This window comes from Ochotona curzoniae, unplaced genomic scaffold (genome assembly GCF_017591425.1).
Source record: "Ochotona curzoniae isolate NIBS_2020 unplaced genomic scaffold, NIBS_Ocur_1.0 contig_4501, whole genome shotgun sequence".
NCBI lineage: Eukaryota > Metazoa > Chordata > Mammalia > Lagomorpha > Ochotonidae > Ochotona > Ochotona curzoniae.
Window position 1 is genome coordinate 11,320,848 of NW_024466307.1, and position 15,174 is coordinate 11,336,021.

A 15,174-nucleotide genomic window follows, 5' to 3' on the forward strand; every position below is an offset into this window, starting at 1 on the left:
TAAAAAGGTGAGATTGTGGGGAAATTGAACCACATATGCTACAATATTCTAATTGGTTTTCTATTTTTGGAGAGTAATATGGTAATGTGTTATTATGTGCTAAGAACTTTAAAATATTCAAACCATTTGTCTCCTTTGGAAATGTTTACTTATTATTATGTGGTTTCCAAAAAAGAAGGAACTGAGCTCATGTAGCAAAACGTCATTAATAAAAGAGAACTCAAAGATTTAAAAAGAGAATTCAGAAATTCCTGGGAAGGAGAGTTCAGAAATATCCTTGGAGGTAAGAAATTAGATTGGAAAAGTAACGCTCGCAGGTGTGTCCTGAACAGCGCTACAAAAGATAATGAAAACTTGCAACCACTCAGATCCCCTCTGCCCCCCTTGTCCCTCCCAAAGCAAATAAATTTGCTGGTGAAATATTCAGGGGAAGTTTGGAAAACATGGTACTATATGGAAAGAGGTACATGAAAGATATACATGTAATGCTAAATGACTAAACCAGGGCACAAAGCATGGGTGTCAATTACAGCTCTATAATATATATGTAAATATGCCATAAAAAGTGAGGCAGAATACTGTGACGCTTCTTAAACCTTTTCCTGTTTCTACATACTCATGAAATGTGAAGAGATTCACCTGCTTGAAGGACCCTCAATCATAGTTCCTTGTAACCTTGGGAGCACCAAATGGTTGAGGGGACTTGTGTTTTAGATGCTTTCCCACTGTTATCTAGCCCTGGGTATACCAAACACAAGAACGGAATTACTGACCATCTGAAATTGGATTTACTGCCTCTCAGCCACAATGAAAAATTTTTTGTCCATCTTTATTTTTCCTATTTCCTTTCTTAATATAAAAAAGAATAATATCTGGAGTGATGCTAACTTAATAACAAGTTGCTGTTTTGTCGGGGGGAAATGATTTTGCAATATGACATCAATAGAGATGTGTATGGTTTACAAATTCATTGCGGCAGATTGGCACATACGTGGGTACATCAATATGAAGCCCTGATACTGTTGTTCTTCCTTTTGAATTTAGTTTAAGATCTTTAGCTTTAAGTTTAAAATGTTTCCATTTGTACACGCACTGTCGTTTAAAAGAAGTAGTATAAAACAGTTTCCTTGTTCATTCCAATTCTCACTTCTTCCAGGAAAGAAGCATCTTCCTCTCAACTCATCCTTATCGCTTCCATTTAGTTTTAGTCCTTGAGAAGGAGTGCCTGTACATTATGGCTTTTCAGTTACTCGAGTGGGTCATTTTGTATCTGTGCATGGAGATCTTCCTTATTTCTTTGAGCGATGCAGATCAATACTGCTGCTGCGAAATTTAATGCAGAGTTCAAATGAGAGTCACAGAGGTAACCTGATATGTTCCAGTAGCCTCATTAAAAAAGTGACATGAATTTTAATAATACAGTGAGCTCTGTAAATGGAACTAATATAAAAGTTGTTAGTGAGACGTTTTACTGTTCTTTCCATATGCCTTCAACATTCCCTGTGTACTCAATGAGCCAGCCATGTGTCAAGTGTTCAACAGCCACACTGGACATCACCGAGAGAGATGACTCATGAACCAGTTCACAAGTGTCCCATTGAGAAACACTCCAATGCTTGTTATTCTGAAAAATAAAGGATGTCCTTTGCATGTATCAAACACTTTAGAATTGTTTCTAGAGGACAGATTCATAGAAATGAGTATTTTGATATCCAATGATAAACTATATCAAATTTTAATAGCCAACTCAAAAAAAAAGACTCTTTAAAAAAAAAGTATTTATGTATTTATCTTCAAAGCAGAGTTTAAGAGAGAGAGAGAGAGAGAGAGAGATCTTCCGTCGACTCCTCAGTCATGGTGGCCAGAGCTGGGTGATGCTGATGTTGGGAGCTGGGAACTGCATCCAGGTCTCCCAGGGGAGTCGGGAACCCAGGTATTTGGATCATCTTCCCAGGGCACATTAGTAGGGACCTGAGTGAGAAGCAGAGCGGCTAAGTTCTACTGGTACTCGGACGGGGCTCTCATGTCACTCATCAGGCCACAACACTGACCGCCCAGTGTGTCAATGACACCCGCACCAGTGGAGTGTGAGACGTTCCGTCTCCTCACAAGCTCGCCAATATTGGACATTATAATCCTTTACTGTTTGCCAACCTGATGGAAGGAAATCTTGCTGTCATTTGTTAAAAGTAAGGATGAAGCTAAAAATTTCTTCCTTTTCTAACTGACCATTAAAGCTGACTTTTTTCATAGCAGAATAAACCAATCTTTGTTTTCTTTGTCAAGAAGCCCAGGTTCTAGCCTGCACCTTGTGTGCAAATTCCAGAGACTCCCCTCCTCCCAAGAAGAAGGAATCCAAACCTATTGCTCTTAGAATGCTCTTGCAGCCTGCACGATGGCCCAATTGGCTAATCCTGTGCCCACAAGTGAATCAGTTCAAATCTCTCATTTGAAAAAAAAAATTCATTTTGATAATTTTGTGTAATGCCCCATTTAAAAATCCAAGTAACTACAAGAAATAAACTAAAGCATAATAAGATGCCAGCTCATTTGAGGGCATATCGCCTGGGTTAATTGTGAGGGCAAGGGGATTTTGTATCTCCCCTGGCACTGTGGCATTTCACTTGGCCACCTGCCTACACTAAGACCTTGCTATGGACTTGCAGACATCACTGAACACTTCTGGGAAGACTGGGAATGGCTGGGAGACACACCATGGACTGTTTCCAAGGTCATGTTATGACTGCTTGAACCATAACTCCAGTGTTAGAGTCGAGCCACAGGGAAGAGTTTGTAAGTTGCTCTATGCCAAGCAGGAACTCCTGTCCAGACCATTGATTTGTAACTTTTCACTTGCATTGGCAGCCACTGATAATAGAAGTCAGAGTCCAGCAGATACAGACTGGAGGACATTTCCCAGCCCGCTTGCCGAGCACCAGTCCATCAGCTCTGAAGTTGTGTGAAATATGAATATGGTCAGAGTCATGTGGATGATTCGGTTCCTCCACCCACAGAACTCTTTATTTTTTTTTTAAAAATGTATTTATTTTTACTGGAAAGGCAGATTTATAGAAAGGAGAGACAAAGAAAAAAGATCTTCCATCTACTGGTTCACTCCTCAACTGGCTGGAGATGAGCTGAACCAAAGCCAGAATCAAGACCTCTTCCGGGTCTCTTATGTGGGAGGAAACAGGATCCCAAAGCTTTGAGCCATCATCTGCTGCTTTACTTGGCCATAATTAGAGAGCTGGATTGAAAGTGGAGCAGCTGAGACATAACCCGGCACCCCTATGGGTGAAGGATTATCCTGTGGAACCACTGCACTGGCCCCACAACAGAGCTCTTACACCCGAGGAGCACCTCCATGGAAACGTCTGCTTATTCCAGGGGTGACCGGTCCAGAACCATTTTGGGATTTCCCCTCTAGGAGATTATTCTTCTGAACATCCTTCCTGGTGACAGCTTGTCCCCCAAGAATAGATGTGACTTTTGGAAATGACACAATGTATTCACAGAATACATCTGTTATTTATCTACCCGGAAATCCTTTCCCCACACTTCTGGTTAGAGAAACTGCTTTGATTCTCTCGTTCATTCTGTCTCTGGGAGGCTCTCATTGAGGATGTTTGGGGGAATTGGCCTCGTTTGCCCCCTGGTAATGGAGACCTTTTCTGTGTAGCCTTCAGTTTGCTTGAGCAAGCTGACTTGACCATCAGTTGCAGGGGCAGACACGTGACACACATCATCTGTCTAACAGGAATACACAGTCGTGATTGGTGCTCTGGGTAGTCTCAATGAACAGGAGCTAGAAAGACTCTGGGACTCCCTTGTATCATTAGTTGGCGATTCCCTTTTGTCAGAAAGTTTATTTGGGTTTAAGTGAAGGTACTTCAAAATAATGTTGAAAAATGAAAAGGTAGGTTTATTTTGGTGCAAAGAAGAAGAAACCTGTACTGAAGCCCCTGCAGCCTCTTGCTCTTTCTTTGCTCATGGAGCCCCTGCAGCCTTTCTGGGGGCAGGGTGGGGGGGGCGGAGACGGGGGTTTTAGAGATGGTAATGGTCTCGGTAAAGATGGTATACTTGAGCATGATAAGAACACATTCTTAATTCCCCAAAGTGTCTTACTTCAGGAAGACAACACATATTAGAGATCATGGATCTTTTTTTTTTTTTTTTAATTTTCACACTTCTTATCTTAGCAAGCGAGAAAAGGGAGAATGTATGCTCTCTACCTCTTCTGAGCATGGTTTCTTCAAATGTCTAGCGACTTAGTGGCTTCCAGTTTTATGTCACCATGATCCTTTGTCTAATTCATTGAAATGTTCAAAAGGATTATAGGAAAGGCAGGAAAGAGGCGTCTCTTCTTTGACAAATCAGGGAGCTGAAGAAAGAAGAAGGAATGGCAGTGAGGGGACTGCAAGCCAACTGACCAACAGGGGACCAAGAGAAGGGGAATGCCTGGAGAACCGCTGGAGCCGGGCAGGTGTTTCAACTCTGTGCCCAAATTCACAGCTGTCTTTGTTCTGCCTTTCTGTGCCCATGCAGAACCTAGTCCTGTTAGGCCCCACAGATCAGCATTTGGATGCCCCATGGTTTCATAGTATGGTCCATTTAAGATTTTTTAAAAACTCTTTGAATGTTTGTAAGGTATGGTCAAAATTGAGACTCATAGAGAGGATTTCATTTTCCTGTACCCTTGGATAAAAGAATGTAATATTAATTCTTTGGAGGTTGGATATCATGAAATGACTCTTACTGTCTACATTCCTACATGCAACGCTAAAAAAGCAAACAGAATTGACAAGAAGAAATAATATCTTGACTCGTATTTACCTGTGGCCACAGTCATCAATGATGAAAATACTTCTTGTCTGACATCCTTTGCTATGGCTAGAAGGGCACTGGCATGTTAGCACAGCACGGTAAACACCACCACAATACATCTCGCGTCACAAGTCTTCCCTGAAGAAAAGTGTTACATGTTTATGCATCTCCCTCCCTCGTAATATTTCTTGAGATTTAGTAGTTACTAAAGAGAATGCATTTCAAGAATATTTAATGTCTTGATTTTTTTTTTTATTTTCTAGAAACAGGTGGATGAATCTAACAGCAAAAATATGAGTGAGCTCTGTCTTTTTGAACAACCGGAAAACTGAGTGCTATGCGTGATGGGAATGACAGCTCTTTTAAATCTGGAATATTCTGATAGACTCACTCAAATGCAGGGATTATTTTTCTCTAAGCTTTTATTTTTTCTTTCAAATAATCTGGCATATTCGGATTCTGTGAGAACTGAGAGAGCTGCTTTCAAATTCAGTGCACGTGTGTGACTCAGGATATTTTTGTAGGAATACATAATCCTGATGTTCAGCTCTGAGGAAAGTTAGTCTACATTTGCATTAACAAGAAGAAAAAGAAACCATTGGAAATTGAGACAAATTTTATTTAGTTTGGGTTCCCAGACGAAAGTCAAATAACCCCTCTCGTGCTGTTGCTATGGAAACACCCCTGAACACTTCAAGTTGACACTGCTGCCATTCTCATATCTGTTCTTATCCATAGATGGACTGAGCCACAGAGGTGACAGTCTTAGCCTTCCTTTTAGAAGATTCCAGTGCCTTAGAGCTCTTAATGTTACAGTTCCTAGATGCTTACAAGCTTGAACAACAAAATCAGCTAGATTCCTTCTTTCTAATGTCTGTGGAATGAGTCAAATGCAAGCGTCTTTGTTATTCTCTGGTGATTTTTAAAGGCTATTTTGACCTTTAAATTTGCAAATTAAAGATGAACATGATTAAAAGATTCATAAAAACTGGACATTAATTTTAGGTGACACTTATTCCTATACACAGAAGAATGTAGGTCTTAAAAATTGTTATTACAACAGCATCTAGAATTTTCATATTATTACTGCTCTAAGAGCTTTGGTAGTTGGATGTCCAGGTAAAATCCCCACCCTAGTTTTGGGTTATATTTAGTAGAGTGTGAGCTACCTCTTAATTTACAAATCCTAAGAACAGCTTCTGACTCTCATGTATTTAAGAAAAAAATTCATACTGTTTATTTGATCCCAAGTAATTTAAAAAGAGCCTATCACACTATTTCCCTAGTCCTGGCTGCTGTTTTTGGAGGGGTTGCTATACCAGCTCGCTCTTTGAAATGCCATTTATAATCTAGCAAGGCACATGTCACGAGACTTCTGATGGAAGCCAGGCTTGCAGTGTATTTTTCACACAATCCTGTCTCCATCGTTCCAACCTGAGTGGTGGAGCTATTGAGAGTGCAATGGGAGAAACATGCATTGCGAGGGATGCTGGGCCTGGGAGGAGTTCTACTACTCTCTCATTCCGTGGGAAGAAGGGGTGGGGAGGATGCAGACTTCTGCAGGCAGTTGCTAACCGTGCTGAGGCCTCTGTGCCCCTCCAGTGGGCCACCTGATGTCAGAGCCTGGCATCCCTGGAGCACCGGGGACCCAGCCTTGTTAGTGGTAGCCACACAAGGCCGTGAGGCTCAGCTGGTCATCACTGGGTGAGGATGCCTCAGGGTCGCTGTAGATCTGAGTCAGGGCTAAGCTCAGGATTTCCTTCTTCTCTTTGTAAAAGCGTAGTTCTTGTCCAGCTTTTCTGGCTTCCTCCAGCTGCCTCAGGGCTATTCGTAGCTCCTGAGAAAGGATTCCTGGTGACTCCCGCTCCTTCATGATCCAGTCCAGGGCCATGTGGCTGCGCATTTTTTCATCCAGGGAGTACTGGGAATAGTAGGAGATGACTTCCTAAGAGCCAGGAAAGAGTCCACAGTGTCAGTAAGGGGTGTGTGGCCTTCCACCTTGTCCCTGCCCATTAAGGGGGAGCGTTCCAACAGTCAACTCTCTCTGGTGTTCTGAAACGAAATCTTACGACAAGCATAGGTGTTGTGGTGCAGTAGGTTAAGCTGCTGCTTGAGATGCCCACATCCCATATCAGAATGTCTGGACCAAGTCCAGCTTACCGGGATTCTGTTTCTGCTCCCTGCTAATATGCCTGAATGGCAGCACATGATGACTCAAACACCTGAGTCCCTGCCACCCATGTGAGAGACTCACATGGAATTCCTGGCTTCAACCTGGTCCAGCCCTGGCTATTGCAACCATTTGGAGAGTAAATAAGCAGATGGAATATCTCTCTCTTTCTGTCATTCTAGCTTTTAAGTAAATAAATACACAAACAAATCTTAAATAACAGAGAGGAGACAGATAAGCCCTATGATACAGTTCATCAAAGGTAATGAAGCGCTAGGCTGGTCAAATAAAGCTGAATCCCAACGTGCCACCAGCAGTGACTCTGTACCGCATCCAACACAAAGCTCTGTAAGGAAATAGCAGCATTTCCTTGAAAATGTGTTCCGAGAACAGCTGTTTGGAAAAGCATCTCATTGACTCCTGGAGTCCTTCCACCCACATCCTTGCCCTTGGCAACACAGAGCGGGTGGAGGACAATGATGCAGAGGGATTTGGGGAGAATGGAGTTTGGGCTCAGCCACAGCAGAAAGCAGGAAGCCTTTGGTCAGAGGTTGGGGATGAGGCTTCCAACCAGGCAAGCCAATGAACCAACTGCAACCCCGTGGGGGATGCTTGAGGAAGATGACGGTCCCCTGGGCTCATGGCAACTACAGAAAGAACTCTACACATGGACTATGGAATGCAGACATTATTAATAGTAGTATCTTAATTATGACTTCACACTATATCTTCATCTGGGAAAAAAATCAAAGTTTAAACTCTACCCATCAGTTCTTGCATGAGAACATTGCCCATACAGTAAAACAATCCTATCTATGTGTGCCCATTGGATCAGCTGGCATGGATGCACTGCTTATTTTTATTTTCAAGAACATATGGCATTTATTTATGACCTTAACAAATTAAAAGCAACCATGGAAAAGTGTTTATAACCAACTGGGCATATTTCAAAGGGCTTTTGTAAAATCAAAGGAAAAGGAAAAAAAGCAGGCAATGCCAATGTCAACTACTCATTTCTTTTCTGTCTCTGACATTTCGAAAGCCAGACTTTCTAAGCAAAGCACAGGCACAGACTCCGTGAGCTGTTGCACATGAGCCACCCTCGTGTTACTAACCGATAGAGGCTTTCTTCCTTAACCAAAGTACTGTTAGCAAATCCTCAGAGAATCCACTTCTTCCTCCGTCTAATGGTGGGGATAGGAGGGATGGGTTGTAGAACATCAGCGATGAAAACCACCAATTGCACATCACTTGCTATTGAGAGGTGTGAAGGTGCTTTTCAGGATAAATGAGGAAATAGTGAGACCCTGGCACCCAAAATAAAGAAGAACCTCCACCCTAAATTAGTCTAAGCAGCAGCAACAACAACACAAATGGAATGCTGGAAGACTTGTTCCTCTCTGTGGTCATTTCAGCAGCAGTGGGAACTATCATCCCAACACAACCCACCTTACCTTCCTCCAGTGAGAAGGTTCCTGAAAGAGTGTGTTCTCGAGTCTGTAATTTGGCACAACGGTTATATAGGCAGGGTAGGTGCACAAAAAAGAGGGAGAACTTTGGTTTTTAAAGATTAATTTAAAGTGAGTGAGAGAGAGAGAATCTTCAATTTGCTGGGTCCCTCTCCAGATGGCTGCAACAGCCACATCTTGCTTACACTGAAGCTGGTGACCAAGAACTCCATCAGTCTCCATGAGGGTGTCAGGCAGATGGAGTGGACCCTGGGTCTGCCCCTCTGCTCCCCACACCACCTGCCTCAGGAGTAGCTTGCCCCCTTGGTCGTGTGCCCAGCCAGCTTCTTCTTAGTGGATGTATCTGCCAGTTCCTGGCTCAACTGGACTGTTAGCGAGAGTGCACGCTGCTGGGAATGAATGGGTGCCACACTGAAAGGGATGCTGATGAAGAAAGCCCAGAGGAAGATGGCAGGCCCTCCGGGGGTCGGGGAGAGGGGAACCTCACCTGTCGGGAGCATTTGGTCTCGCGTAGGGCCTTCAGGCTTCCGTTCCAGTGCAACAGCTGGAAGATGGTCATCAGCTCCTGCAAAACCCAAGCGTGGCCTCTCAGAGGCTTTGTAACAGACACGGATATCAGCGAGAGCTGGGCAAGGTGTCCCTCTGATGCCTGGATACTTCAGGGAAGTTGAAAAGACGCTGCGATCACAACTTTTTTTTTTAAAGATTTATATACAGATACGCAGAGAGCAACCGCTTCCATTTGCTGGTTCACTCCCCAAATGGCCACAACAACTGGAGCTGAGCCAATCTGAAGCCAGCAGCCAGTCTCCCACATGGGTGTAGGGCCCCAAGGCTTTGGGTCATCCTTAACTGCTCTCCCAGGGCACAAGCAGGGAGCTGGATGGGAAGTGGGGGTGCTGGGATTAGAACCGGAGAACAGATAGGATCCCAGCGTGTGCAAGGCAAGGGCTTTAATCACTATGCTATCGCGCCGGGCCCAGATAATAAATCTTAATGATAAATAAATTTAAACACATACACACACAAAAAAAAAAGAAACAGAGAAAACAAATATCATTCTATTCCTCTGCTTCACTACCCCCACTCACCAATACTTTATAGAATGTTGACAATCAAGAAAGATATACTGGGGGCAGGTCTTTGGTCTAAGATGCCAGTGAAAAGGTTGGTGCAATGGCTGAACTCACTAATATTCTGCCTGCAAGTGTTGGCATCCCATATGGGTGCTGGTTCATGTCCTATCTACTTCCTATCAAGTTCCTTGTTTTTGACCTGGAATAGCAGCAGAGGCTGGCCCAAAATCTTGCATGGGAGAAGAGGATCCTGGCTTTGAATCAGCTCAGCTCAGCTGTGACCATTGTGGCCATTTGGGGTGTGAACGAGCAAATGGAAGATCTTTCTCTGTAAATTTGTCTTTCCATTAAAAATAAATAAAACTTTTTTTTAAAAAAAAATGTTAGTTATGACACCCTCCTCTAGTAAAAGAAAGTTCAGGCTGAGTTCTGGCTCCGATCCGGTTTCTTGCTTCCTGCGTATGCACACCCTGGGAGGCAGGCGATGGTCCACGTGCTCACCTCCCCACCACAGTCCATGGCGGAGCTGGAGCGTGTCCTGCATTCCTTGCTCTGGCCTGGCTCAGCTAAGTCCAGGCTGTTGTGGCCACTCGGCCAGCTAGTTCTTCCTCCCAGCCCCTCTCTGTCACTCTGCCTTTCATATAAATAAATACATATATCTTTAAAAACAATGGATTGGGGAATTGAGCTGCATGTTTTCTTTCCTTTTCAATGAAGGCTGCAGTTATGGCTCCTGGCTTATAGCTTTGCTGGTCCGTTTTGTCATTCATTCCATTTAAAGGGACAACTGAGCTCTGTCCCACTGGCCTGCTTGGGGGGGGGGGGGTTACCTCCTGTGGGAAGCAATGTTTGACTTTCCAGCTACTCTGTGGGAAGAAAACGCGCCCTGCCTCGCTGCGGGACTGCGTCTGGGAGACTGGCTTGGTTCTGCGATTCATCAGAAATAAGAAAAACAAACACTGTAAATGGAGAACTTGAAAAACAGGTGGGCACCATCTCCCCACCCAAGAGAATGGATTTAAGAGGAAATTTGTTTATGGGATGAGGTTTTAAAAGGCGACCTGGAGAATTTAGCAAAGATGTAAATAAACAACCCTGCCTTGGATTGCATTAGGCTTCAGAATAAATATATTAACCAGCTTCAGTCAAAGTTGGCCTAGAACCTGACCTTGACAAGACCCAGGGACGAGTGCTGCTTGCATCCCTCCCCCCAGACCACAGGCACCCAGCATCCCTCCCACGAAGTGAAGGTAAGCAGAGGCGGATCACGTTTCCTCCCTAGGGCAGTCGGGAGGACACACCAGCCGTGCTGCTTGCATATGCCATGGCGGCGTCCTGCAAGAGGCAAAGCCACATCTCTTCTCCCCCAGAGGGACTCACTGCCTGTGTTCAGTTCCTACTAGGTGTACTCATGGGCTGATGCCTTGAGCAGTGATGCCAGATCCCAGAGGGAAGAAGGACATGCCTGGTGGATCTTCTTGGGGAGCCAGTATTCCTGCTTGCTGGGGAGGAGCGGGAGCAAGGAGGACTGGAATTCCCGGCCCTCATTTCGTCTGGAGCCGAGCCTGAGGGCATAGGGAGCATCACCACAGCAGGGTGCAAATGATTTCACAGGCCAATGCACAGACCCTACGGAAGGCACAGCCCAGGGCCAGGCGAGCGAAGCAGTATCCAGCATGATGAGTGGTGCCTTGCACAGCACTCGGAAGGAATTCCAGGAATTCCTTTTGGCTTCAGTCTTGCCTTCCCATCTAGGGTAGACTAACCAACCCAGTCTCCTTCAGAAACCCCTTTGTTTTTTTCTGAGAATAGCTACCTCAAATTGCACAAAGGCTGCTGCCAACTGGAAAAGGCAATGTGTATTTTACAAGGAGAGAGGTACGCGATTCTTTTCATGGGCATGGAGGACAGAATGAAATACTTGCCTTCTTTGGGGTAGGCACAATGGTCCTTGCTTTGTAAATGTCACATTATTGACTTCTACAAACCAGACACTACTGTTCTGATCATAGAGATGAGAAAACAAAATCTCAGAGTAGACAAACTCCCACGTGGCAGGTGGAAAGCTGTGCTTCCTAAAGTTGATGCTTTTCCCCCAATGCCACACTTGTCTCATCTACTTTTTTTCTGAGTTTAAACTGTTATAGGGAGGGGAGTAGAAAGCCATTTTCACTGCCAGGCTTTTACTCCTGCGCAAGTCCCTGAGCTATTTTGGGTGGGGGGACTACCTTGTCCACATTAGAACATCCAACTTAGGGACAAGTGTCTGGGAAGCCACCCCATAGCTTCTAGCATTTCAATATCATCCCTCACCATGATGAGACTTCAACTTGCTCATGGAAACACAGCGTTAAAAGTTTATTTGGGTGTAAAGAAGGTTGTAGGGGGGCATGGGTTTGGCCCTGTGGCTGAGCCCCCACTTGGGATGCTTGCATTCTATTAAGAGTGCTTGGATGCGGGTCTCACATCTGTGCCCAGTTCCAGTTGAGGATGGCCCAAAGCCTTTGGGACCCTGCACCCATGTAGGAGACCTAGAAGAGCTCCTAGATCCTGGCTCCTGGCTTCAGATTGGTTCAGCTCTGGCTGTTGCGGCCGCTTGGGGAGTGAATCATCAGACAGAAGATCTTCCTCTCTTTCTTTCCTCCTGTCTGTATATCTGACTTTACAATAAAAGTAAGTAAATATTAAAAAAGAAAGAAAGAAATACTGTTTAGCACATTTATTCTACTGAACATCACAGGTTAGCCTGGCTGCCCTTAGATCTGTGTGTGATGTTTGCATTCACTGCAAGTGGGAAAAATGATCAAATGCAGAGTCTGTTCAATAATAACCTGTTGACTATTTCCTGAAATTTAATAAACATGAAGTTCAAAGTGGAAAACAGCATGGCTGTATGGGTACGTTTCTGCCATTGTTAAGTCAGGTTCCATCAAAAACAGTTAATATGATTTCTCAGTTCTAATGTGGCTTGTCAACCTCGGTTGCAAAAGGATGTGTTGCTCAATTGTTTCAGTTGGTTGACAGTAGGGGGTGGCAGACCTGGGTTAACAGAAATGCCTGAACTGAGCAGGAATTGTTCAATAGGCATAGTAGGTATTTTCACCTGTGACTCTTGCAAATGAGCAACCTGAAGGTAGCCAGCAACAGGTCACACTGTTTGCTATAGTGTAAGGGGATGCTCTATCCTGGCAGCTGGACCGTGCTTTCCCTCTCTTCTCTGTTATATATAAATAAGGTGTCATAAAAGCAAAGGTTGTGCCTCATTTGCTTATCAATTTTGGCCTTCTGGGTTGTGGTTAAGGACAGACAACTGGACTAGAATTGCGGCATAGTGAGTTTAACCTTTGCCTGCAGTGCCAGCATCCCCTTTGAGCACCAGTTTGAATCCTGGCTGCTCTGCTTCCGATCTAACTCCCTGCTAAAGTGCCCAAGAAAACAGCAGAAGATGGCCTGAGTGCTTGGGTCCCTTGACCTATGTGAGAGATGTGGAGGAAGCTCCGGGCTCCTGGCTTCAGCTTGGTTCAGCCCCAGCCACTGTGGACATTTGTGGAGTGAACCAGCAGCTAAAAGAATCTCTTTCTCCCTCTCTCTGTTCCTGCCTCCCCCCTCTGCAATTCTGCCTTTCAAATAATAAACAAATCTTGAAAAAAAAGAGAGATGGACAATGTGTTGTGTTCCAGACAGGTGAATGTCTTAAACACTAGGTTCCTGGAACAGAAGCTGTTGGTGATGAGCGCTGTATTCCTCCCAGGCCTCTGGACTGAGTGATGACCAAGCCGAGGTGTGAAGGGAAAGTAGGGGGTACCTGAAACTCCAGCATGGTCTTCCCCATGTTGGACTCCAACATGTAGTGGTAGGCTCCGATGCTTGTGCCAGGGTCGTCTGCGTCATCTAGAGTGCCCTTGGGAAGGAAAGCAGGAAAGAAACATCACTGTTTTTCCCTCCCTTGCTCTGAGAGGCCACAAAGTAATCCCATGGCTGCACAGTAAGCCTTCTGTTGTTAGCCAAGCTGGGGGTGGAGAGCCTTTTTATTCTACTAAGAGCCATTAGGACATTTGTAACATCGTTTGTGAGCCATACAAAATTATCAGCTTAAAAATTAGCCTGGTGCAGATTTATCGAATTTTGAGTCCCACCTGAATTTGCCTTTGCAGCGGTAGGCCAAATAACTTCACGGGCTTTATGCCCACACCAGTGACTATTGTACAGTCTCCATCTGTCTTAGATAAAATCCTAATATCTCAGCAAGAATCAGAGTTAAGAGGATTTTGAAATTCATTTCAATCTTTTGCTTGGCCCACTAGCTGAGGAGCCAGTGTGTGCTGCGGTGAGTTAAGCTCCCACCTGTGACCCTCAGATGAGCAGCATCCCATGTGAGCAGCACTTCAAGTCCTGGCTACTCCACTTCTGATCCAACTTCCTGCTAATGTGCATGGGCAAGTGGCAGAAGATGGCTCAAGTGCTTGGGCCCCTGCCACCTGCATGGGAGACCCTGATGGAATGCCAGTCTCCTGGCTTTCGCATGGCCCACCCTGGTTTTTATAGCCATTTAGTGAGTGACCCATCAGATAAAAGATCTCTGTCTTTTTCCCTCTCTTTCTATAACTCTTTCATGTAAGCAAAATTTTGAAAGATAAGAACACAAAAGAGGATACTCGCTTATTTTATATTGACTGATAAAATAATTATCCCAAAGCAGAAATCCTTAGATTGTTGCACAGAATGTAGGGTGGTGGTGATGATGTGGCCCATGTGACTGCCTGCCAGGCTGCCTTCATTGTTGCTTGTTGACATCGTGGAACTCTGACCTTGCTTTAGCTGGAGTATCCACGAGGCGAGATCACGGAGCTCACATAAGACAGAATTCACCAGTCACACGGACCCGTCATATTTTATTGCCAAGATTCTTAAGGGGAGCTTTTCATAACGTGCTGGTGTTCTGGCTGGAGTCACGGATCTTGGTTTTCATTCTTTCACTCCCAGACTACTTTCTCTTTAGGAAACAAGGTGGGTGGGTGACAAGTAGAAATGAACTTGTCTATCCGTGTGGTTGTGCGGTGTGAGCCTGGGACATTAACTGAGGCCCTGGCTTGGCATTCGTGCCTACCCTTCAAGATCCCACGATCTTAGCTTCCTGGGAAGGTGGGCAAGGGTGAGTGTGTGAGACTGAACCACCAACTGCCAGCATTAGATAGCGGCAGATTTATCGCTTTTGGACACACTCACATTAACACACTGCTGCTGAAATATTTACGTTGGCTTTCTAAATAGCCCAGAGGAATGCCATCCAGGAGCCTGCAGGCCATATATATTCGCTTTCCTTAGAAATTGCCATGAAAAAATGATAAATTACATTTACACGGAGGGCCCCTCCCTGCTCCTGAGTAGATTCCACACTTCTATAAATCAGGCGTCATTTTGCTAACTTCTTTTCCTCAAAAGCACTTGAAATTTACAGGGCCGGAAAATAAAGGCTTCCTTTCATCCTCAGAGCAGATCCAGAGCAGAGCTCCCGGCTTCTCCCTGCCCGATTAATTGCTCTCCTCTGCCTGCCCCCTCCCCACCTCCCCTCTAAGCGATACAGGCATTTCCGAGGGAAAGGGACCACTGACAGTAAGATAGCATCTCCTTTGTT

General features: G+C 44.7%; 1 protein-coding gene across 2 annotated transcripts in view; it reads right to left on the reverse strand.

The window, feature by feature from the left end:
• Nucleotides 1-5,672: 5,672 nt before the first annotated feature.
• Nucleotides 5,673-15,174, reverse strand: part of LIX1 (limb and CNS expressed 1) — a 42,689-nt gene continuing 33,187 nt past the window's right edge. Inside the window, exons 4-7 of one of the 2 annotated variants that reach the window (XM_040986085.1) lie at nt 13,345-13,440; nt 8,951-9,028; nt 6,435-6,769; nt 5,673-5,684 (exon numbers count right to left, since the gene is read on the reverse strand). In XM_040986085.1, coding sequence (XP_040842019.1) covers nt 6,482-6,769; nt 8,951-9,028; nt 13,345-13,440 — 462 coding nt within the window. In that variant the 3' untranslated portion in view covers nt 5,673-5,684; nt 6,435-6,481. Of the gene's footprint in view, nt 5,685-6,261; nt 6,770-8,950; nt 9,029-13,344; nt 13,441-15,174 lie in introns of those variants that run through there. The other variant, XM_040986084.1, reaches the window with a different exon arrangement.